The sequence below is a fragment of the Thalassophryne amazonica genome, chromosome 18 (assembly GCF_902500255.1).
Source record: "Thalassophryne amazonica chromosome 18, fThaAma1.1, whole genome shotgun sequence".
Lineage (NCBI taxonomy): Eukaryota > Metazoa > Chordata > Actinopteri > Batrachoidiformes > Batrachoididae > Thalassophryne > Thalassophryne amazonica.
Window position 1 is genome coordinate 9,099,566 of NC_047120.1, and position 23,056 is coordinate 9,122,621.

The 23,056-nt window shown below is 45.2% G+C and overlaps 1 protein-coding gene across 1 annotated transcript in view; it reads left to right on the forward strand.

Moving 5' to 3' along the window:
* Window positions 1-23,056, forward strand: part of LOC117531557 (V-type proton ATPase 116 kDa subunit a-like) — a 140,074-nt gene that overhangs the window by 19,051 nt on the left and 97,967 nt on the right. The window contains 4 exon segments of the mRNA XM_034194678.1: window positions 3,200-3,339; window positions 3,407-3,570; window positions 3,763-3,853; window positions 19,290-19,408. Of these exon segments, the coding sequence (XP_034050569.1) occupies window positions 3,200-3,339; window positions 3,407-3,570; window positions 3,763-3,853; window positions 19,290-19,408 (514 nt within the window).

Genomic DNA, 23,056 nt, shown 5'->3' on the forward strand with positions numbered 1-23,056 from the left:
TGATTACAGTCAAATTACAAAGGTGACGTGTGGGCAGGCTCAAGGATAGAAGACGTCTGTCCTGAGAAGGGCCGGAACCACACGATTTCTGCCACCACCGAACCTGGTGAATACTGGAGCCGCCAAGTCCCGAATTCCCAGGTGATCACCGTCTCCGACTGTCGGATCTGGTACTGCTGGCGAGAACAAAGACAGTCAAGTGTGGGTGTGTGTACACCCAGTAACAACAACGGTGGGAATGCCACCTCCATCTCTCACTCAATATGTGATGAGTACCGCAGTGATTCCTCAGGGGAAAAGAGTGCCGTCCTGCACTCACTCAGCTTCCACAGATAGAGGAACCGGTACTCCTGCAAACACTCACAATATACAGATATATTGTAACACAAAACGGCTGAGGATATTACCTTCAATGAAGTACGATATCTCGGCGATGAGGTGGAGATGACGTCGTGGTTTTATGGAGTGAGGTGATGAAGAATGAGTGACAGCTGTCAGGAAGTAATGAGTAACAGCTGTCACTCCCGGCTGTGTCCGTGGCGGCAGCGCCCTCTCGTGCCTGAAGCCCGCACTTCAGGCAGGGCGCCCTCTGGTGGTGGGCCAGCAGTACCTCCTCTTCTGGCGGCCCACACAACATTATGTTCTCCAATGCCATATACCAACACAGGGCAGAGTAGCTACCTAAACTCTGTGAGTGACATAGATTATCTCGTCAACAGTTTTATATCCTCATTGAGGACAACGTTGGATGCTGTAGCTCCTCTGAAAAAGAGATCCTTAAATCAGAAGTGCCTGACTCCATGGTATAACTCACAAACTCGCAGCTTAAAGCAGATAACCTGTAAGTTGGAGAGGAAATGGCGTCTCACTAATTTAGAAGATCTTCACTTAGCCTGGAAAAAGAGTCTGTTGCTCTATAAAAAAGCCCTCCGTAAAGCTAGGACATCTTACTATTCATCACTAATTGAAGAAAATAAGAACAACCCCAGGTTTTTTTTCGGCACTGTAGCCAGGCTGACAAAGAGTCAGAGCTCTATTGAGCTGAGTATTCCTTTAACTTTAACTAGTAATGACTTCATGGCTTTCTTTGGTAATAAAATTTTAACTATTAGAGAAAAAATTACTCATAACCATCCCAAAGACATATCGTTCTCTTTGGCTGCTTTCAGTGATGCCGGTATTTGGTTAGACTCTTTCTCTCCGATTGTTCTGTCTGAGTTATTTTCATTAGTTACTTCCTCCAAACCATCAACATGTCTATTAGACCCCATTCCTACCAGGCTGCTCAAGGAAGCCCTACCATTAATTAATGCTTCGATCTTAAATATGATCAATCTATCTTTATTAGTTGGCTATGTACCACAGGCTTTTAAGGTGGCAGTAATTAAACCATTACTTAAAAAGCCATCACTTGACCCAGCTATCTTAGCTAATTGTAGGCCAATCTCCAACTTTCCTTTTCTCTCAAAAATTCTTGAAAGGGTAGTTGTAAAACAGCTAACTGATCATCTGCAGAGGAATGGTCTATTTGAAGAGTTTCAGTCAGGGTTTAGAATTCATCATAGTACAGAAACAGCATTAGTGAAGGTTACAAATGATCTTCTTATGGCCTCAGACAGTGGACTCATCTCTGTGCTTGTTCTGTTAGACCTCAGTGCTACTTTTGATACTGTTGACCATAAAATTTATTACAGAGATTAGAGCATGCCATAGGTATTAAAGGCACTGCACTGCGGTGGTTTGAATCATATTTATCTAGTAGATTACAATTTGTTCATGTAAATGGGGAGTCTTCTTCACAGACTAAGGTTAATTATGGAGTTCCACAAGGTTCTGTGCTAGGACCAATTTTATTCACTTTATACATGCTTCCCTTAGGCAGTATTATTAGACAGCATTGCTTAAATTTTCATTGTTACGCAGATGATACCCAGCTTTATCTATCCATGAAGCCAGAGGACACACACCAATTAGTTAAACTGCAGGATTGTCTTACAGACATAAAGACATGGATGACCTCTAATTTCCTGCTTTTAAACTCAGATAAAACTGAAGTATTGTACTTGGCCCCACAAATCTTAGAAACATGGTGTCTAACCAGGTCCTTACTCTGGATGGCATTACCCTGACTTCTAGTAATACTGTGAGAAATCTTGGAGTCATTTTTGATCAGGATATGTCATTCAATGCGCATATTAAACAAATATGTAGGACTGCTTTTTTGCATTTGCGCAATATCTCTAAAATTAGAAAGGTCTTGTCTCAGAGTGATGCTGAAAAACTAATTCATGCATTTATTTCCTCTAGGCTGGACTATTGTAATTCATTATTATCAGGTTGTCCTAAAAGTTCCCTGAAAAGCCTTCAGTTAATTCAAAATGCTGCAGCTAGAGTACTGACAGGGACTAGAAGGAGAGAGCATATCTCACCCATATTGGCCTCTCTTCCATAGCTTCCTGTTAATTCTAGAATAGAATTTAAAATTCTTCTTCTTACTTATAAGGTTTTGAATAATCAGGTCCCATCTTATCTTAGGGACCTCTTATTACCATATCACCCCAATAGAGCGCTTCGCTCTCAGACTGCAGGCTTACTTGTAGTTCCTAGGGTTTGTAAGAGTAGAATGGGAGGCAGAGCCTTCAGCTTTCAGGCTCCTCTCCTCTGGAACCAGCTCCCAATTCGGATCAGGGAGACAGACACCCTCTCTACTTTTAAGATTAGGCTTAAAACTTTCCTTTTTGCTAAAGCTTATAGTTAGGGCTAGATCAGGTGACCCTGAACCATCCCTTAGTTATGCTGCTATAGACTTAGACTGCTGGGGGGTTCCCATGATGCACTGAGTGTTTCTTTCTCTTTTTGCTCTGTATGCACCACTCTGCATTTACTCATTAGTGATTGATCTCTGCTCCCCTCCACACCATGTCTTTTTCCTGGTTCTCTCCCTCAGCCCCAACCAGTCCCAGCAGAAGACTGCCCCTCCCTGAGCCTGGTTCTGCTGGAGGTTTCTTCCTGTTAAAAGGGAGTTTTTCCTTCCCACTGTCGCCAAGTGCTTGCTCACAGGGGGTCGTTTTGACCATTGGGGTTTTTCCGTAATTATTGTATGGCTTTGCCTTACAATATAAAGCACCTTGGGGCAACTGTTTGTTGTGATTTGGCGCTATATAAATAAAATTGATTGATTGATTTTTTGTTGTTCCAGCCCCGTACACCATCATCACCTTCCCCTTCCTGTTTGCCGTTATGTTCGGTGACATGGGTCATGGCACGCTGATGACCTGCGCCGCCCTATACCTGGTCATCCGAGAGAGCCGCCTCCTCTCCCAGAAGAGTGACAATGAGGTAGAGTATCAGCATAATAATTGGGCCGGGACAGGAAGTGAAGTGTTTCATGGCCGTGTCTGTGCAGATGTTCAACACGGTGTTCGCTGGCCGCTACATCATCCTGCTGATGGGAATCTTCTCCATCTACACCGGCATCATCTACAACGACTGCTTCTCCAAGTCGCTCAACATGTTTGGTTCTGGCTGGAGTGTCCGGCCCATGTTTGGTTCTCGAGGAGCCAACTGGTCGTAAGTCAACAGGTTCTCATAAATGTTGGTTCAGCATTTTCTGCTTAGATCACAAACTTCTGTGGAACTTTTTTATTGGTGTTGTTCTGGAGTTTGTAATTTATTTATAACTGTTTTTCTCAATAATTTTATGGATGCTGATAAAACAAGATTCACCATCGCCATTACTGATTATTCTGGGTTGTGTTTTAGGTTTGAAACCCTGGATGAAAATGCAGTTCTACAGCTGGACCCAGCTGTTCCCGGGGTGTTCAATGGACCGTATCCACTCGGGATAGATCCGGTAAATCCTCAACACTCACAAAGTGAAAACCATTTCTGGGTGTGCTTATCTGAACCTCGACCTCTGATCCAGATCAGGATTCTAGGGTGTTGTTGAGGTGTTGCTAGCGTCATATTTTGGGTTCTTTTTTAGTTAGTGTGATCTGTGACTTGTTTAGAGTCACTTGTTTACACTCATCATTCCCGACGTCTTAAATGACTCAACAAAAATATAAACGCAACACTTTTGGTTTTGCTCCCATTTTGTATGAGATGAACTCAAAGATCTAAAACTTTTTCCACATACACAATATCACCATTTCTCTCAAATATTGTTCATAAACCAGTCTAAATCTGTGATAGTGAGCACTTCCCCTTTGCTGAGATAATCCATCCCACCTCACAGGTGTGCCATATCAGGATGCTGATTAGACACCATGATTAGTGCACAGGTGTGCCTTAGACTGCCCACAATAAAAGGCCACTCTGAAAGGTGCAGTTTTATCACACAGCACAATGCCACAGATGTCGCAAGATTTGAGGGAACATGCAGTTGGCATGCTGACAGCAGGAATGTCAACCAGAGCTGTTGCTCGTGTATTGAATGTTCATTTCTCTACCATAAGCCGTCTCCAAAGTCGTTTCAGAGAATTTGGCAGTACATCCAACCAGCCTCACAACCGCAGACCACGTGTAACCACACCAGCCCAGGACCTCCACATCCAGCATGTTTACCTCCAAGATCGTCTGAGACCAGCCACTCGGACAGCTGCTGAAACAATCGGTTTGCATAACCAAAGAATTTCTGCACAAACTGTCAGAAACCGTCTCAGGGAAGCTCATCTGCATGCTCGTCGTCCTCATCGGGGTCTCGACCTGACTCCAGTTCGTCGTCGTAACCGACTTGAGTGGGCAAATGCTCACATTCGTTGGCGTTTGGCACGTTGGAGAGGTGTTCTCTTCACGGATGATGCGAAGGAGATGTGTTGCAGTGCATGAGGCAAATGGTGGTCACACCAGATACTGACTGGTATCCCCCCCAATAAAACAAAACTGCACCTTTCAGAGTGGCCTTTTATTGTGGGCAGTCTAAGGCACACCTGTGCACTAATCATGGTGTCTAATCAGCATCCTGATATGGCACACCTGTGAGGTGGGATGGATTATCTCAGCAACGGAGAAGTGCTCACTATCACAGATTTAGACTGGTTTGTGAACAATATTTGAGGGAAATGGTGATATTGTGTATGTGGAAAAAGTTTTACATCTTTGAGTTCATCTCATACAAAATGGGAGCAAACCAAAAGTGTTGCGTTTATATTTTTGTTGAGTATATTTAAATGTGGTAAAACGTAGTTTTTGGACATAGTGCACCGCATCAAGGACTCTGACCTGACAATCTGTGGTACACGGTCTGTAGTCAGGATGGAGTCCTTGATACAGCCATATATATATATATATAATATATATATATATATATATATATATATATATATATATATATATATATATATATATATATATGACTCCCCCTTCAGTTTTCGACAGGTGCATTTGAGCACTGTGAGCACTTTCAACTCTTTTCCTTTCTTTGAATTCTGGTGTCTTTCTTTTGTTTTTGTTTTTTTTGTTTGTTTGTTTGTTTTTTTGGTGGGGGTAGCTGTTGGTCTGGTTTTATGTTGATATTTCGCCGGAACTTGAGAGATTCTCCAAACAAGAATGGGCTGGAATTTCTCAGGAGATGTCTGAGACGTTAAACTACAACAAAGGACTGCAGGAAACTCAACTAATCATTTTGATGCTGGTACTTTTTGTTTTTTGTGAAATAATTTTGTTTCTGTGTGCAAAGTAAAATAATGTAAACATCCAAAATAAGACTCGGATGTTTAGAAATGCTGAGTTGAAAATTCCTTTAATATAATAATAATAATAATAATAATAATAATAATAATAATAATAATAATAATAATAATAATAATAATAATAATAATAATAATAATAATAATAATAATAATAATAATAATTTATTAGACACCCATGCATAACAGAAATTCACTCATATACAAATAACCAAACTCATAACAGAAAAGTCAAAAACGAAAAGAAATATAAGAAAATAACCAAATACATGGTGCCTAACGGCGTAGGCAGAAGCAACGCTTTTCCACTCCTACCCTCCTGTATAAAATCCATCAAACAGGCATATATGCCTGTTCATAGACATTTATATCCGACACAATCTGAACACAGCAGCACATAGTTACAGATAAAAGAAGTCAAATATTTCTCCAGACAACTCACAAAAAAAAAAAAAAAAACGAAGGTTCCAGTACAACAGCATCTACATATAACACAGCTCAACCATATTAATCTAATACATATCTAGAAAATACCATTTGTTTGTATAAATGTTTGAACCGGTTAATATCTGGACATTGCTTAAGTTCCTCCGGTAAATTATTCAATTTTTTTGAGCCACAAATGGAGACACAGAAGCACCTCCTAGTCGTCCTAGCGCACGCAATTTTAAAATAAAACGTACCCCTTAAATTATACATTCCTTCTCTCAGCGTAAAATATTCTTGAATTCTGAGAGGTAATTGTTTATTTCTTGCTTTATGCATCAACCGAACAGACTTAAATGAAATCATATCATAAAGTTTTAATATCTTTGATTTAATAAACAACGGATTGGTATGATCCCGAAACCCTGAATTATGAATTATTCTTAATGCTCTTTTTTTGAAGGATGAATAATGATTGTAATGTAGTTTTATAGTTATTACCCCAAACTTCAGCACAGTATGTCAAATAAGGTGCAATCAATGGACAATACAAAGTATGTAGTGATTTACTACCTAGAATATACTTTGCCTTATTCAATATTGCAGTACTTTTAGAAACTTACTTTTGAATATGATGAATATGAGCTTTTCAGTTAATTTTATAATCAATAATCACACCTAACAACTTATTTTCCTTGACACAATCTATATTTACCCCAAGTATATTTAACTGTATTTGTACATCCAGTTTATAATTTCCAAATAACATCATTTTAGTTTTGACCAATTTAATGGCAATTTGTTCATGTCAAACAACTCTTCAGCTTTATCATTTCAGCTCTCAAATCAAACAATAATTGGTGCAAATTCTCTCCAGAACAAAACAGCTTTGTGTCATCAGCAAAGAGAACTGCTTTAAACACATTGGATAATTTACATAAATCATTAATATATAAAATAAATAATTTTGGCCCCAGCACAGAGCCCTGGGGAATCCCACAAACAATGTCCAGATATGTAGAACAGCAGTCCCCAATTTTAACAAACTGCTTCTGGTTTTGCAAATAGCTTTTAATCCAGTTCAGAGCCACTCCTCTAATCCCATAAAGTTCCAACTTTTTAATAATATGTTATGATTGAGTGGGTCAAAAACCTTTTTTAAGTCAACAAATAGACCTGTTACAACCCCTGGCAATAATTATGGAATCACCGGCCTCGGAGGATGTTCATTCAGTTGTTTAATTTTGTAGAAAAAAAGCAGATCACAGACACAACACAAAACTAAAGTCATTTCAAATGGCAACTTTCTGGCTTTAAGAAACACTATAAGAAATCAGGAAAAATAATTGTGGCAGTCAGTAATGGTTACTTTTTTAGACCAAGCAGAGGGAAAAAAAATATGGACTCACTCAATTCTGAGGAATAAATTATGGAATCACCCTGTAAATTTTCATCCCCAAAACTAACACCTGCATCAAATCAGATCTGCTCATTAGTCTGCATCTAAAAAGGAGTGATCACACCTTGGAGAGCTGTTGCACCAAGTGGACTGACATGAATCATGGCTCCAACAAGAGAGATGTCAGTTGAAACAAAGGAGAGGATTATCAAACTCTTAAAAGAGGGTAAATCATCACGCAATCTTGGAAAAGATGTTGGTTGTTCACAGTCAGCTGTGTCTAAACTCTGGACCAAATACAAACAACATGGGAAGGTTGTTAAAGGCAAACATACTGGTAGACCAAGGAAGACATCAAAGCGTCAAGACAGAAAACTTAAAGCAGTATGTCTCAAAAATCGAAATGCACAACAAAACAAATGAAGAACGAATGGAGGAAACTGGAGTCAACGTCTGTGACCGAACTGTAAGAAACCGCCTACAGGAAATGGGATTTACATACAGAAAAGCTAAACGAAAGCCATCATTAACACCTGAACAGAAAAAACAAGGTTACAATGGGCTAAGGAAAAGCAATCGTGGACTGTGGATGACTGGATGAAAGTCATATTCAGTGATGAATCTCGAATCTGCATTGGGCAAGGTGATGATGCTGGAACTTTTGTTTGGTGCCTGTTGGGGAAGTGTCGTGACACGGACCCACAACAGGGGGCGTTAATGAAGGGACAATGGAATAGCCAAAAAGTAACAATTTAATGCTGTGAAGGTGCACAACGTGATACAGACAGATACAAATATGTGTTATATCAATCCAACAAAAGGTGACGTGTGGCAGGCTCGAAGATAGGAGACGTCCGATGAGAGAGAAGCCGGAACCCACACAAGCCTCACCACCAACGGACCTGAAGAACACCGGAGCCGCCAAGCCCTGCGCCCCAGGTGGCCACTGTCTTCAGCAGTCAGACCCGGTACTGCTGGCAGAAAACAGAAACAGTTCTGGATGAGTGTGAGTCCGCACACTCAGTAATCCCACAGTCTGTGTTCAGTTAAGGAGGGAGAACCTCCACCTCCAATCACACACTCGTGCAGCTCCTGAGTTAACCACTTATCTGAGTGGGGTGTGAGGCGAAGCCGTCGCAGTCCACACCAAACGCCAACTCCGCAGATAAGGCACACCACAGGAAAACGGCTGCAAAAAGAGATCAGACTAATACTCAAAGTTTAAGTCAACAGAGAAAATTACCTGTATGGTAGACGATTTCTCGGCGAGGAGATGGAGTTGCAGTCCGGTCTTATAGTGGTGGTGATGGGTGACAGCTGGTGTTGATTGATGACAGCTGTCACCTCCAGCGGCTCCGACGCCCTCTCGTGCTTGGAGCCTGCACTCCAAGCAGGGCGCCATCTCGTGGTGGTGGGCCAGCAGTACCTCCTCTTCAGCGGCCCACACAACAGGACCCCCCCCCTCAACGGGCGCCCGACCAGGCTTATCCGGGTGCCGGGCATAGAAGTCGGCCAGGAGGGCCGGGTCCAGGATGAAGCTCCTTTTCACCCAGGAGCGTTCCTCGGGACCATACCCCTCCCAGTCCACCAGATACTGGAAGCCCCGACCCTTGCGACGGACGTCCAGAAGCCGACGCACGGTCCACGCCGGCTCCCCGTCGATGATCCGGGCAGGAGGTGGTGCAGGTCCAGGGGTGCAGAGCAGTGAGGTGTGGTATGGTTTGATCCGGGACACGTGGAAAACAGGATGGATCGCAGTGAAGCTGGCAGACGTAGCTTCACTGCGGCCGGGCTGAGGACCTTGGTGATGGGAAAGGGTCCGATATATCTGTCCTTCAGTTTGTGTGACTCCACTTGAAGGGGGATGTCCTTTGTTGATAACCATACCTCCTGCCCAGGCTGGTATGCAGGGGCCAGGGAACGCCGGCGGTCTGCATGGGCCTTGGCCCTCGTCCGGGCCTTCAACAGGGCAGAACGGGCGGTCCGCCACACCCGGCGGCACCTCCTGAGGTGGGCCTGGACCGAGGGCACACCGACCTCACCCTCCACAAGCGGGAACAATGGGGGCTGATACCCCAAACACACCTCGAACGGGGAGAGGCCGGTGGCAGATGACACTTGGCTGTTGTGGGCGTACTCGATCCAGGCCAGATGGGTACTCCAGGCCGTCGGGTGCGCGGAGGTAAACGCAATGGAGGGCCTGATCCAACTCCTGGTTGGCCCGCTCTGCCTGTCCGTTTGTCTGGGGGTGATACCCGGACGAGAGACTCACGGTGGCCCCCAGTTCCTTGCAAAAACTCCTCCAGACCTGAGAGGAGAACTGAGGGCCACGGTCTGAGACGATGTCCGCTGGTATCCCATGCAGACGCATGACGTGGTGGACTAGGAGGTCTGCTGTCTCCTGGGCCGTAGGGAGCTTCGGGAGGGCCACGAAGTGGGCCGCCTTGGAGAACCGGTCCACTATCGTCAAGATGGTGGTGTGGCCCTGGGACGGCGGGAGGCCCATGACAAAGTCCAGGTCGATGTGGGACCAGGGGCGATGAGGCACCGGTAGGGGTCGGAGGAGTCCTGAGGTCCTCTTGTGGTCTGCTTTGCCCCTGGCGCAGGTGGTGCAGGCCTGGACGTAGTCCCGGACGTCGGCTTCCATAGACGCCCACCAGAAGCGCTGCTGGACTACTGCCATGGTCCTACGCACTCCAGGATGACAGGAGAGTTTGGACCCATGGCAGAAGTCCAAAACCGCAGCTCTGGCCTCTGGTGGGACGTACAGCTTGTTCTTCGGGCTGGTCCCCGGGTCCGGGTTCCGTGCCAGGGCCTCCCGCACGGTCTTCTCCACGTCCCAGGTGAGGGTGGCCACAACAGTGGACTCGGGGATGATGGTTTCTGGAGGGTCTGACAGCTCGTCCCTAACTTCCTCTTCATGCACCCGGGACAGTGCATCCGACCGTTAGTTCTTGGTCCCGGGGTGGTACGTAATCTGGAAGTCAAAGCGCCCGAAGAACAGTGACCAGCGGGCTTGCCTGGGGTTCAACCGCTTGGCGGTCCGGATGTACTCCAGGTTCCGATGGTCCGTGAAAACCGTGAAGGGCACCGTCGCTCCCTCCAACAGATGTCTCCACACTTCAAGAGCCTCCTTCACCGCCAAGAGTTCCCGATTGCCGACGTCATAATTCCTCTCAGCCGGGGTCAACCTGCGGGAAAAATAGGCACAAGAGTGGAGGACCTTATCGGACTCCCCGCTCTGGGACAGCACGGCTCCTATCCCTGAGTCAGAGGCATCCACTTCCACTGTGAACTGGCGAGTAGGATCGGGCTGCACCAGAACTGGCGCAGTCGAGAACCGGCGTTTCAACTCCCTAAATGCGGCTTCGCACCGAACCGACCAGGTGAAGGGGACTTTAGTGGAGGTCAGGGCTGTCAGGGGGCTAACTACCTGACTGTAGCCCTTAATGAACCTCCTGTAGAAATTTGCAAAAGCCGAGGAACTGTTGCTGTTTCCTACGGCTTGTTGGGTGGGGCCAGTCTCTCACCGCCGCAACCTTGGCCGGATCAGGGGCGACGGAGTGGGAGGAGATTATGAACCCCGGAAGGACAAAGAAGTGCGGTGGAACTCGCACTTCTCACCCTTCACAAACAGCCGGTTCTCCAACAACCACTGTAGGACCTGACGTACATGCTTGACATGAGTCTCAGGGTCCGGAGAAAAGATGAGGATGTTGTCTAGATACACGAAGACAAACTGGTGCAGGAAGTCCCGCAAGACGTCGTTAACCAAAGCTTGGAACGTCACGGGGGCGTTTGTGAGGCCAAACGGCATGACCAGGTACTCAAAGAGACCTAAGGGGGTGTTAAATGCCGTCTTCCACTCGTCTCCCTTCCGGATCCGAACCAGGTGGTACGCATTCCTAAGATCAAGTTTGGTAAATATTTGGGCTCCATACAGGGGCGTGAACACCAAATCCAACAGAGGTAACGGGTATCGGTTGCGAACCGTAATGTCGTTCAGCCCTCTGTAATCGATGCATGGACGGAGTCCCGCCGTCCTTTTTCCCACAAAAAAGAAACCAGCACCATCGGGAGGTGGGAGTTCCGGATCAAACCCGGCAGCTAACGAGTCCCGGATGTAGGTCTCCATTGATTTGCGTTCCGGACGTGAGACGTTGTACAGCCTGCTGGACGGTACTCAACGCCCGGAATCAAATCGATGGCACAATCGTATGGTCGGTGCGGGGGAAGGGCGAGTGCCAGATCTTTGCTGAAGACGTCAGCAAGATCGTGGTACTCACATGGCACCGCCGTCAGATTGGGCGGGACTTTGACCTCCTCCTTAGCTATCTCACACCGGGTGGAACCGAGGATCCTAAACACTCCCGGTGGCAGGTTTCGCTCCACTGCGTCACACCCCAGACGGCCAATCAATCCGGGGATTGTGTTTCAACCCCCATGGAAAACCCAAAATCACTCGGGAGGTAGAAGGTGTTACAAAAAACACTATCTCCTCCCTGTGATTCCCAGACACCACCAAAGTCACTGGCTGTGTCTGGTGTGTGATTAATGGAAGAAGAGTGCCATCTAGTGCTCATACCTTCACAGGGGAAGGCAGAGCCACCATAGGGAGCCCTACTTCCTTTGCCCATCTGCTGTCCAGCAGATTCCCTTCTGACCCCGTGTCTATAAGTGCTGGGGTGTGAAGGGTTAAATCCTCACAAAGGATTGTGACTGGGATTCGTGCTGATTTTCGGGGTTCCCCCGCGTGCGTGTTATGGCCCACCCTTAGCCCAGTTTCTAAGGACGGGCGTTGTAGTTTGACCGTTTGGGACAGTTCCTCTGTATATGACTGTTAGACCCACAGAAAAAACACTCCCCGCGGGCCTGCCTCTCTTGTCTGTCCTTTGATTTTATTTTGGCCCTGCTCGTGTCCATAGCTTCGTCAGCAGGGGGAGCTGTAGCCACACGGGGCCCTCTGGCTGTGGAGCGTGGGGACGACGGCACCCTTTCGGACCCGGAAGGAAGAGGGACGGCCCGTGCCCGGTCACGCCCCCCGCCCTGCTCCCGACGGTGTTCCTCTAACCGGTTGTCTAAGCGTATAACCAGGACGACAAGCCCGTCAAAATCCTGCGGTTCCTCCTTAGCCAGCAGGTGCTCCTTCAGGACCGGAGACAGTCCGTTTATGAAGGCGGCGCGGAGTGCAACGGTATTCCAGCCGGACCTCGCAGCCGCGATGCGGAAGTCGACTGCATACTCGGCTGCACTCCGGCGCTCCTGTCGCTTTGACAGTAGCATGCCCGAAGCAGTCTTGCCTGTTTGGATGATCAAAAACCTGTTTGAACTCCCTTACAAACCCAGCGTATGACGTTAGGAGCCGTGAGTTCTGCTCCCAGAGCGCCGTAGCCCAGGCGCATGCCTCTCCTCGAAGCAAATTGATGACATAAGCCACCCGGCTAGCGTCTGACGCATACATGACGGGACGCTGTGCAAAGACGAGCGAGCACTGCATCAGGAAGTCCGCGCACGTCTCAACACACCTCCGTACGGCTCCGGAGGGCTTATGTATGCTTCAGGGGATGGTGGGGTGGGTCGTTGAACGACCAGTGGAACGTTTGTGTCTGACAAAGGATCAGCAGGAGGAGGTGCTGCAGCAGCACCTTGATCGCGCGCCTCCACCCTGGCGGTGAGAGCCTCCATCCTCCGACTGAGGATAACGTTCTGCTCGGTGACCAGATCCAACCGAGCAGTGAAAGCGGTCAGTATTTGCTTCAGCTCCCCTAACACGCCTCCTGCTGGTGCCTGTGCACCTTGCTCTTCCATTGGCCATTCAGGCTCGAGTTGACGCCCCTCGGGATCCATGACGCTGGCCGAGAAATCCTGTTGGGGAAGTGTCGTGACACGGACCCACAACAGGGGGCGTTAATGAAGGGTCAATGGAATAGCCAAAAAGTAACAATTTAATGTTGTGAAGGTGCACAACGTGATACAGACAGATACAAATATGTGTTATATCAATCCAACAAAAGGTGACGTGTGGCAGGCTCGAAGATAGGAGACGTCCGATGAGAGAGAAGCCGGAACCCACACAAGCCTCACCACCAACGGACCTGAAGAACACCGGAGCCGCCAAGCCCTGTGCCCCAGGTGGCCACTGTCTTCAGCAGTCAGACCCGATACTGCTGGCAGAAAACAGAAACAGTTCTGGATGAGTGTGAGTCCGCACACTCAGTAATCCCACAGTCTGTGTTCAGTTAAGGAGGGAGAACCTCCACCTCCAATCACACACTCGTGCAGCTCCTGAGTTAACCACTTATCTGAGTGGGGTGTGAGGCGAAGCCGTCGCAGTCCACACCAAACGCCAACTCCGCAGATAAGGCACTACCACAGGAAAACGGCTGCAAAAAGAGATCAGACTAATACTCAAAGTTTAAGTCAGCAGAGAAAATTACCTGTATGGTAAACGATTTCTCGGCGAGGAGGTGGAGTTGCAGTCCGGTCTTTATAGTGGTGGTGATGGGTGACAGCTGGTGTTTGATTGATGACAGCTGTCACCTCCAGCGGCTCCAACGCCCTCTCGTGCTTGGAGCCCGCACTCCAAGCAGGGCGCCATCTGGTGGTGGTGGGCCAGCAGTACCTCCTCTTCAGCGGCCCACACAACAGTGCCGTTCCAATGAGATTTATAAAGATGACTGCCTGAAGAGAACATGTAAATTTCCACAGTCATTGATGATATGGGGCTGCATGTCAGGTAAAGGCACTGGGGAGATGGCTGTCATTACATCATCAATAAATGCACAAGTTTACGTTGATATTTTGGACACTTTTCTTATCCCATCAATTGAAAGGATGTCTGGGGATGATGAAATCATTTCTCAAGATGATAATGCATCTTGCCATAGAGCAAAAACTGTGAAAACATTCCTTGCAAAAGACACATAGGGTCAATGTCATGGCCTGCAAATAGTCCGGATCTTAATCCAATTGAAAATCTTGGAAGTTGAAGAAAATGGTCCATGACAAGGCTCCAACCTGCAAAGCTGATCTGGCAACAGCAATCAGAGAAAGTTGGAGCCAGATTGATAAAGAGTACTGTTTGTCACTCATTAAGTCCATGCCTCAGAGACTGCAAGCTGTTATAAAAGCCAGAGGTGGTGCAACAAAATAATAGTGATGTGTTGGAGCGTTCTTTTGTTTTTCATGATTCCATAATTTTTTCCTCAGAATTGAGTGATTCCATATTTTTTTCCTCTGCTTGGTCTAAAAAAGTAACCGTTACTGACTGCCACAATTTTTTTTCCTGATTTCTTATAGTGTTTCTTAAAGCCAGAAAGTTGCCATTTGAAATGACTTTAGTTTTGTGTCATGTCTGTGATCTGCTTTTTTTCTACAAAATTAAACAACTGAATGAACATCCTCCGAGGCCAGTGATTCCATAATTTTTGCCAGGGGTTGTACTAATTCCCTTTGGTCTACATGTTTATTGATCTCTTTGATTGCATTGCACAAAGCCAAAGCAGTGGACCTTTTCGCTCTGAACCCATATTGACTGTCATCAAGCAAGTTGTGAAATTCAATAAATGAAATTCCTTCTGTTAAAAAAGCATTTGGAAGACAACGTTAAATTTCATGGGGGGGCTGATAGTTTTGTCCTCATGTACACATTGTCTGAAGTATTGTGACTCTGGACATTTAATAAATCCAGGTCTAAACAGTTTAGCACAGGTTCCAGTCGTATGCAACACGTCGCATGCTGGGCCGTTTCTACGTCAGCCTAACTCACGTCATGACTGAGAAAATAAAGAGAGGAAAGGCCCTACACACAGAAAGAGCACCAGTGGGAATCGAAGCCATGACCTTCTTCCTGTGCGATAACAGTTGTGATGTGGGAGAGTAATTGTTTGCTCCAGTTTCCAGGTTTTCCAGCCTGTAGAGTCCTGGAGCTTATAAAAGTGCACCTTGAACCCGCCCTCTCGCTCTCACAGCAAAACAGCAGCAGTTCCAATCCTCTTCCTCTTTTTCCCCATTATGTTTATTGTTAAATCCTCTAGATTTTCATTACAATAAATTTGTTAAACTTTTTAGTTGATTTTGTCTTCCTTTATGTTGCACTCCAAGAGCCAGGGTGTAACATATTGGGGGCTGGTCTGGGATTTGTTGCACTTGGGTTAGGGTTTTCAGTTTTCCCATGTTAAGTTTGTTAATTTGGAGGTAAATTGAGGTGCTGTTGTTTTTTGTTAGCTGTCAGGTAAGTCTCACTTTGGTTTGGTCCTTCTGGTTAGACCAGGGAGTGTGCTGGCTAGATTGACTTTGTCATCTTTCCTTTGGCCACTCGTTTGTTGTTTTGCCTTTTTGTTTTCGAGGAAATCCTGGGTGGGGAATCCATCCCTGTCAGGGGTTAGCGAGTCAGGGCCTTGTGCTCGCTGATGTTTGCTTTTAAAGCTAGTTCTTGCCCGGCACTCCTCAGAAGATAGCTTAGGCTTTCGTCCTGGTTAGGTAGGTACCAGGGGACCAATTGTATGTTGTAAACTTAGTGTGTGTTTTAGGGACAATTTGTTTAGTTAGGTTAGTATTGTGAGCTTTCTGTGTCTGTGATCCTAAGTGTTAGCAGCTAACCACGAATCCACTGTACTGCCTCAACCTAAAACCAGTAATTAAAAAAACATTTAAAGCCCACGTTTGAATTCAGACAATATGCTAACCTATAATTCATTGAGTGCACACACACGCGCGTGCACATACACACGCACACATACGTAGACATACACGCACACACACACACATATACCTAGACACACACACAGAGACACACAAGCACAGACACACACACATAGACACACACACACATATGCACACACACGCACATACCCACACATGCGCACACACAGACACACACATACACACATCTACGCACATACACACACGTACGCACATACACACACGCACATACATATGCACACATACGCGTGCACACATACACACACGCACACACATACACTTGCGCACACACACACACACACACCGATACATACATGCACACAAACGCACACATATACACATTTGCACACACACGCACACATACACACATGCACACATACGTGCATACATACACACGCATACATACATTCGCGCACACATACACACATACGCACATGCACACACCGCACACACACACCTATACATGCATACACACATTCGCACACACCCACGCACACACCCACGTGCACATACACACATGCACACATACACACACACGCACATACGTGCGCACACATATGCACACATTTGCACACACACACGCATATACACAGACGTGCGCACACACACTAACACGCACATGCACACATACACACACGTGCACATACATACACATACACACACAAGCACACACGTACACACACACTCGCACACATCAAATCAAATCAAATCAATTTTATTTATATAGCACCAAATCACAACAAACAGTTGCCCCAAGGCGCTTTATATTGTAAGGCAAAGCCATACAATAATTACGGAAAAACCCCAACGGTCAAAACGACCCCCTGTGAGCAAGCACTTGGCGACAGTGGGAAGGAAAAACTCCCTTTTAACAGGAAGAAACCTCCAGCAGAACCAGGCTCAGGGAGGGGCAGTCTTCTGCTGGGACTGGTTGGGGCTGAGGGAGAGAACCAGGAAAAAGACATGGTGTGAAGGGGAGCAGAGATCAATCACTAATGATTAAATGCAGAGTGGTGCATACAGAGCAAAAAGAGAAAGAAACACTCAGTGCATCATGGGAACCCCCCAGCAGTCTAAGTCTATAGCAGCATAACTAAGGGATGGTTCAGGGTCACCTGTTCCAGCCCTAACTATAAGCTTTAGCAAAAAGGAAAGTTTTAAGCCTAATCTTAAAAGTAGAGAGGGTGTCTGTCTCCCTGATCCAAATTGGGAGCTGGTTCCAGAGGAGAGGAGCCTGAAAGCTGAAGGCTCTGCCTCCCATTCTACTCTTACAAACCCTAGGAACTACAAGTAAGCCTGAGGTCCCTAAGATAAGATGGGACCTGATTATTCAAAACCTTATAAGTAAGAAGAAGAATTTTAAATTCTATTCTAGAATTAACAGGACGCCAATGAAGAGCTTTAACTGAAGAGTTTTCAGGGAACTTTTAGGACAACCTGATAATAATGAATTACAATAGTCCAGCCTAGAGGAAATAAATGCATGAATTAGTTTTTAAGCATCACTCTGAGACAAGACCTTTCTAATTTTAGAGATATTGCGCAAATGCAAAAAAGCAGTCCTACATATTTGTTTAATATGCTCATTGAATGACATATCCTGATCAAAAATGACTCCAAGATTTCTCACAGTATTACTAGAGGTCAGGGTAATGCCATCCAGAGTAAGGATCTGGTTAGACACCATGTTTCTAAGATTTGTGGGGCCAAGTACAATAACTTCAGTTTTATCTGAGTTTAAAAGCAGGAAATTAGAGGTCATCCATGTCTTTATGTCTGTAAGACAATCCTGCAGTTTAGCTAATTGGTGTGTGTCCTCTGGCTTCATGGATAGATAAAGCTGGGTATCATCTGTGTAACAATGAAAATTTAAGCAATGCTTTCTAATAATACTGCCTAAAGGAAGCATGTATAAAGTGAATAAAATTGGTCCTAGCACAGAACCTTGTCGAACTCCATAATTAACCTTAGTGTGTGAAGAAGATTCCCCATTTACATGAACAAATTGTAATCTACTAGATAAATATGATTCAAACCACCGCAGCGCAGTGCCTTTAATACCTATGGCATGCTCTAATCTCTGTAATAAAATTTTATGGTCAACAGTATCAAAAGCAGCACTGAGGTCTAACAGAACAAGCACAGAGATGAGTCCACTGTCTGAGGCCATAAGAAGATCATTTGTAACCTTCACTAATGCTGTTTCTGTACTATGATGAATTCTAAAACCTGACTGAAACTCTTCAAATAGACCATTCCTCTGCAGATGATCAGTTAGCTGTTTTACAACTACCCTTTCAAGAATTTTTGAGAGAAAAGGAAGGTTGGAGATTGGCCTATCTTAGCTAAAATAGCTGGGTCAAGTGATGGCTTTTTAGTAATGGTTTAATTACTGCCACCTTAAAAGCCTGTGGTACATAGCCAACTAATAAAGATAGATTGATCATATTTAGATCGAAGCATTAAATAATGGTAGGGCTTCCTTGAGCAGCCTGGTAGGAATGGGGTCTAATAACATGTTGATGGTTTGGAGGAAGTAACTAATGAAAATAACTCAGACAGAACAATCGGAGAGAAAGAGTCTAACCAAATACCGGCATCACTGAAAGCAGCCAAAGATAACGATATGTCTTTGGGATGGTTATGAGTAATTTTTTCTCTAATAGTTAAAATTTTATTAGCAAAAAAAGTCATGAAGTCATTACTAGTTACTGTGCGCATACACACATGCACACTCGCGCGCGCACACACACGCACATGTACATACACACATATACACACGCACACACACACACGTATACACATACACATGCACACACATGCGCGCGCACACACACACACACACACATACACACACAGTGAGGATGTTAGATTGTTGGAGTTTGTGGGAACTTGAAGATCAGCAGCTTGTCAGAGTCTTTGTGATTCACCAAAGAAAAGAAAAGAATTAAAAGTGGAGGAGCCATTAGTCCAGGGTTCCTCTGGAAGCCCCAGAGGGTTCCTGTCACATATGTTGTGAGACAGAACAGCAGTGGCTGTTCTCAGCATTTGGACTTCTTGTGTCTCTGCAGATCTGGAACCTGGCGACCAACAAGCTGACCTTCCTCAACTCCTTTAAGATGAAAATGTCGGTTATCCTGGGTGTGATCCACATGATGTTTGGAGTCTCCCTCAGTCTCTTCAACCACCTGTGAGAGCCACAACAAACTCCACCCATGACCTTACACAGGAACTCATGTCTCAACATTTGGAACCCTCATCTAGTGTGAAACTATAGTCATGACAGTAGATCATCTTTGAGACAAAGTCTCAAGTCCAGTTCATTCAGTCCAACTTCAGGGTTTGGTACTTAAATGATCCACATACAATAAAGTTAAATCGAGTAAATTATATGTCATGCTGTTTCCACCTGGTGATGAGTAGAGGATCAGATGGTGGAGGAACCAACAAATGTACCTGGAGGGCCTAAAGTCTGTGAGGGCTTTCTGTGAATGTTTGCTGGAAGAACCTGTCTGGACAGCCTTTAACTCTGTTCTCCTGCTTTTTGAGGGAGGTTCATGGCAGATTGTCTCTTGATCGTTTGGCATATCTACTTCCAGGGTTAATCGAGAGATACCTGTGCATGGGTTTGTTTGACGTGGAAATGCAGGTGCAAGCCAACAAACACACGGTCCTTGACAGAACCTTGGCCTTAGTAGTCCAATGACTGAGAAATCCCAGACAACTGGGTTCTGAGGACCTCCTGCAGCCTTATTCTGGCTTCACAGACATTTGGTTACAAGCCATCACCTCCTCCACCTGATCTGCTGTTGCAGACTTCTTGCATCACCAAAGCCCTGTTAGCTATCTCATGTTCAGAGTTGTTGTTGTGCCTTCATGGGTACCATGACTTTCACAGGGCATTCAAGGTCCCCTCCGTATTTCATCCCAATCCCCTACTTGATCCGTTATCCGGGCCAGGCCTGGCCCAGCCTATAGGCGACATAGGCAATTGCTAGGGGTGCCGTCCATCCTGGGGATGCCACAAATGAGGGAAAAAATAAAGTCAGCTTTCATTGATCTTATACTAAAACTAATTAATGCTATGTATCTTTTAATATTAAATAAACATAAGCCCATATTGATTTAACTGCATGGCAAAGTCTATTAAATGCTAATGATAATAGTTTCCTCATCACCCCCTTTCTAAAGTGTCTGATGAGCCCCTCCATGTCATTACGTCATTGTGGCATAACAACGTCAAAACGGCCCAAACTGTCTGGTGCCCAGGGAAGGAAAAAAAAAGACAAATGGGACCGAGACAGAGGTACAGTAAAAATAACATGATTCATTATGTTTTCTGTTGCATTGCATCAAGTAGCTAGCAGTGTTAATGCGCCGCCATCCATAGTTTGCTAATTTCTAAGGTATTTCAGGGTGAGGCTCCCCTAAACTGACCTACCCAAAATAAACTGTGTTTCATTGGGGTGGGAATAGCTGGTAGTGGCTTTGAGTGGAATTTCTCCCTGTCATTTTGACAGGCATCGATCATCAAGAGGAGTGTGTGTGTGTGTGTGTGTGTGTGTGTGTGTGTGTCGAGGGGGCATAAAAAATCTTGCCTAGGGTGCCAAATTGTTTAGGGTCTGATCCGGGTGTCACAATGAGGACAACTGGTTGGATTTTGACACACATGAGGGAGGTTGGGGAAATGGAATCAGAGTGGTCCATGTTTAATCCGTTTTGCCCCACCGGCAACAATTGTTGTCAAAGTGTATCACTGTCATTTTCTACTCACAATAAAAAAATCTCAGAAGTACTAATGCAACTTTTTCCACTTATTATAAAAAAAAAAAAAATCTGGGCATAAACGGGTTAAGGTACAACCCCAATTCCAGTGAAACTGGGACGTTGTGTAAAATGTAAATAAAAACAGAATACAATGATTTGCAAATCTTCTTCAACCTATATTCAATTCAATACATCACAAAGACAAGATATTTAATGTTCAAACTGATAAACTTTATTGTTTTTGTGCAAATATTTGCTCATTTTGAAATGCATGCCTGCAATACATTTCAAAAAAGCTGCACAGGGCAACAAAAGACTGGGAAAGTTGATGAAGTTGATGCTGAAAGAACACCTGTTTGGAACATTCCACAGGTGAACAGGAAATTCTATTCTTAGTCTGCATAGTTGGGTTGACTTGTTTTACGGATGCCGGATGCCCTTCTTGACGCAACCCTCCTCATTTATCCGGGCTTGGGACCGGCACTCAGAATGTACTGGCTGCACACCCCATGGCTGAGTTCACCACTTTGTGAAAAACTGCATTAAAAAAAGGTCCAACAGTTTAAGAACAATGTTTCTCAACGTTCACTTGCAAGGAATTTAGGGATTCCATTATCTACAGTCCATAATATAATCAGAAGATTCAGAGAATCTGGAGAACTTTCTACACGTAAGCGGCAAGGCTGAAAACCAATACTGAATGCCTGTGACCTTCGATCCCTCAGGCAGCATGGCATTAAAAACGGAAATCATTGTGTAAAGGATCTTACCACGTGGGCTCAGGAACACTTCAGAAAACCACTGTCAGTTAACACAGTACGTCGCTACATGTACAAGTGCAAGTTAAAACTCTACCATGCAAAGCCAAAGCCATTCATCAACAACATCCAGAAACTCCGCCGCCTTCTCTGGGCCTGAGCTCATTTGAAATGGACAGACGCAAAGTGGAAAACTGTGCTGTGGTCTGATGAGTCCACATTTCAAATTGTTTTTGGAAATCATGGACGTTGAAAGAAGATTACTGGATTGTCTTAGATGAGGTGGTGTAGAGTGTGCCCAAGCATGAAAGAGTGGTGATAGGAGCAGACTTCAATGGGCATGTTGGTGAAGGGAACAGAGGTGATGAGGAAGTAATGGGTAGATATGGTATCAAGGATAGGAATGGGGAAGGATAGATGGTAGTGATTTTTCAAAATGGATGGAAATGGCTCTGGTGAATACCTACTTTAAGAAAAGGGAGGGCACAGGGTGACATATAAGAGTGGAGGAAGGTGCACACAGGCGGATTACTTCTTTATAGGAGATGCAAGCTAAAAGAATCAGAGACTGTAAGGTGGTGGCAGGAGAGAGTGTCGTTAGACAGCATAGGATGGTTGTTGTAGGATGACTTTAGAGGTAAAGAAGAAGAAGAGAGTGAGAGCTCAACAAAGGATCAGATGGTGGAAGCTGAATGAGGAAGACTGTTGTGTGAAATTTAGCGAGCAGGTGAGAGAAGCACTGGTTGGAAGGGAAGCAATTTTGGACAACTGGAAAAGTACTGCAGATGTGGTGAGGGAGACAGCTAGGACAGTACTGGGTATGACATCTGGATAGTGGAAGGAAGACAAGGAGAGTTGGTGGTGGAATGAAGAGATCCAGGAAAGCATAAGGAGAAAGAGGTTGGCAAAAAAGTTTTGGGATAGTCGGAGAGATGAAGAAAGTAGACAGGAGTACAAGGAAGTAAGGCAAAAAGAGAAGTAGCAAAAGTGAACTAAAAGGCATATTGCGAGCTGTACAAGAAGTTGAATAGTAAGGAAGGAGAAAAGGACTTGTACCAATTGGCCAGACAAAGGGACAGAGCTGGAAAGGATGTGCAGCAGGTTAGGGTGGTAAAAGATGCACATGGTAATGTGCTGACAAGTGAGGAGTGTGTGCTGAGAAGGTAGAGGGAATATTTTGAAGAGCTGATGAATGAAGAAAATGAGCAAGAGAAAAGGCTGGATGATGTGGTGAGAGTAAATCAGGAAGTACAAGAGATTAGTAAGGAAGATGTGAGGGCTGCTATGAAGAGGATGAAGAGTGGAAAGGCAGT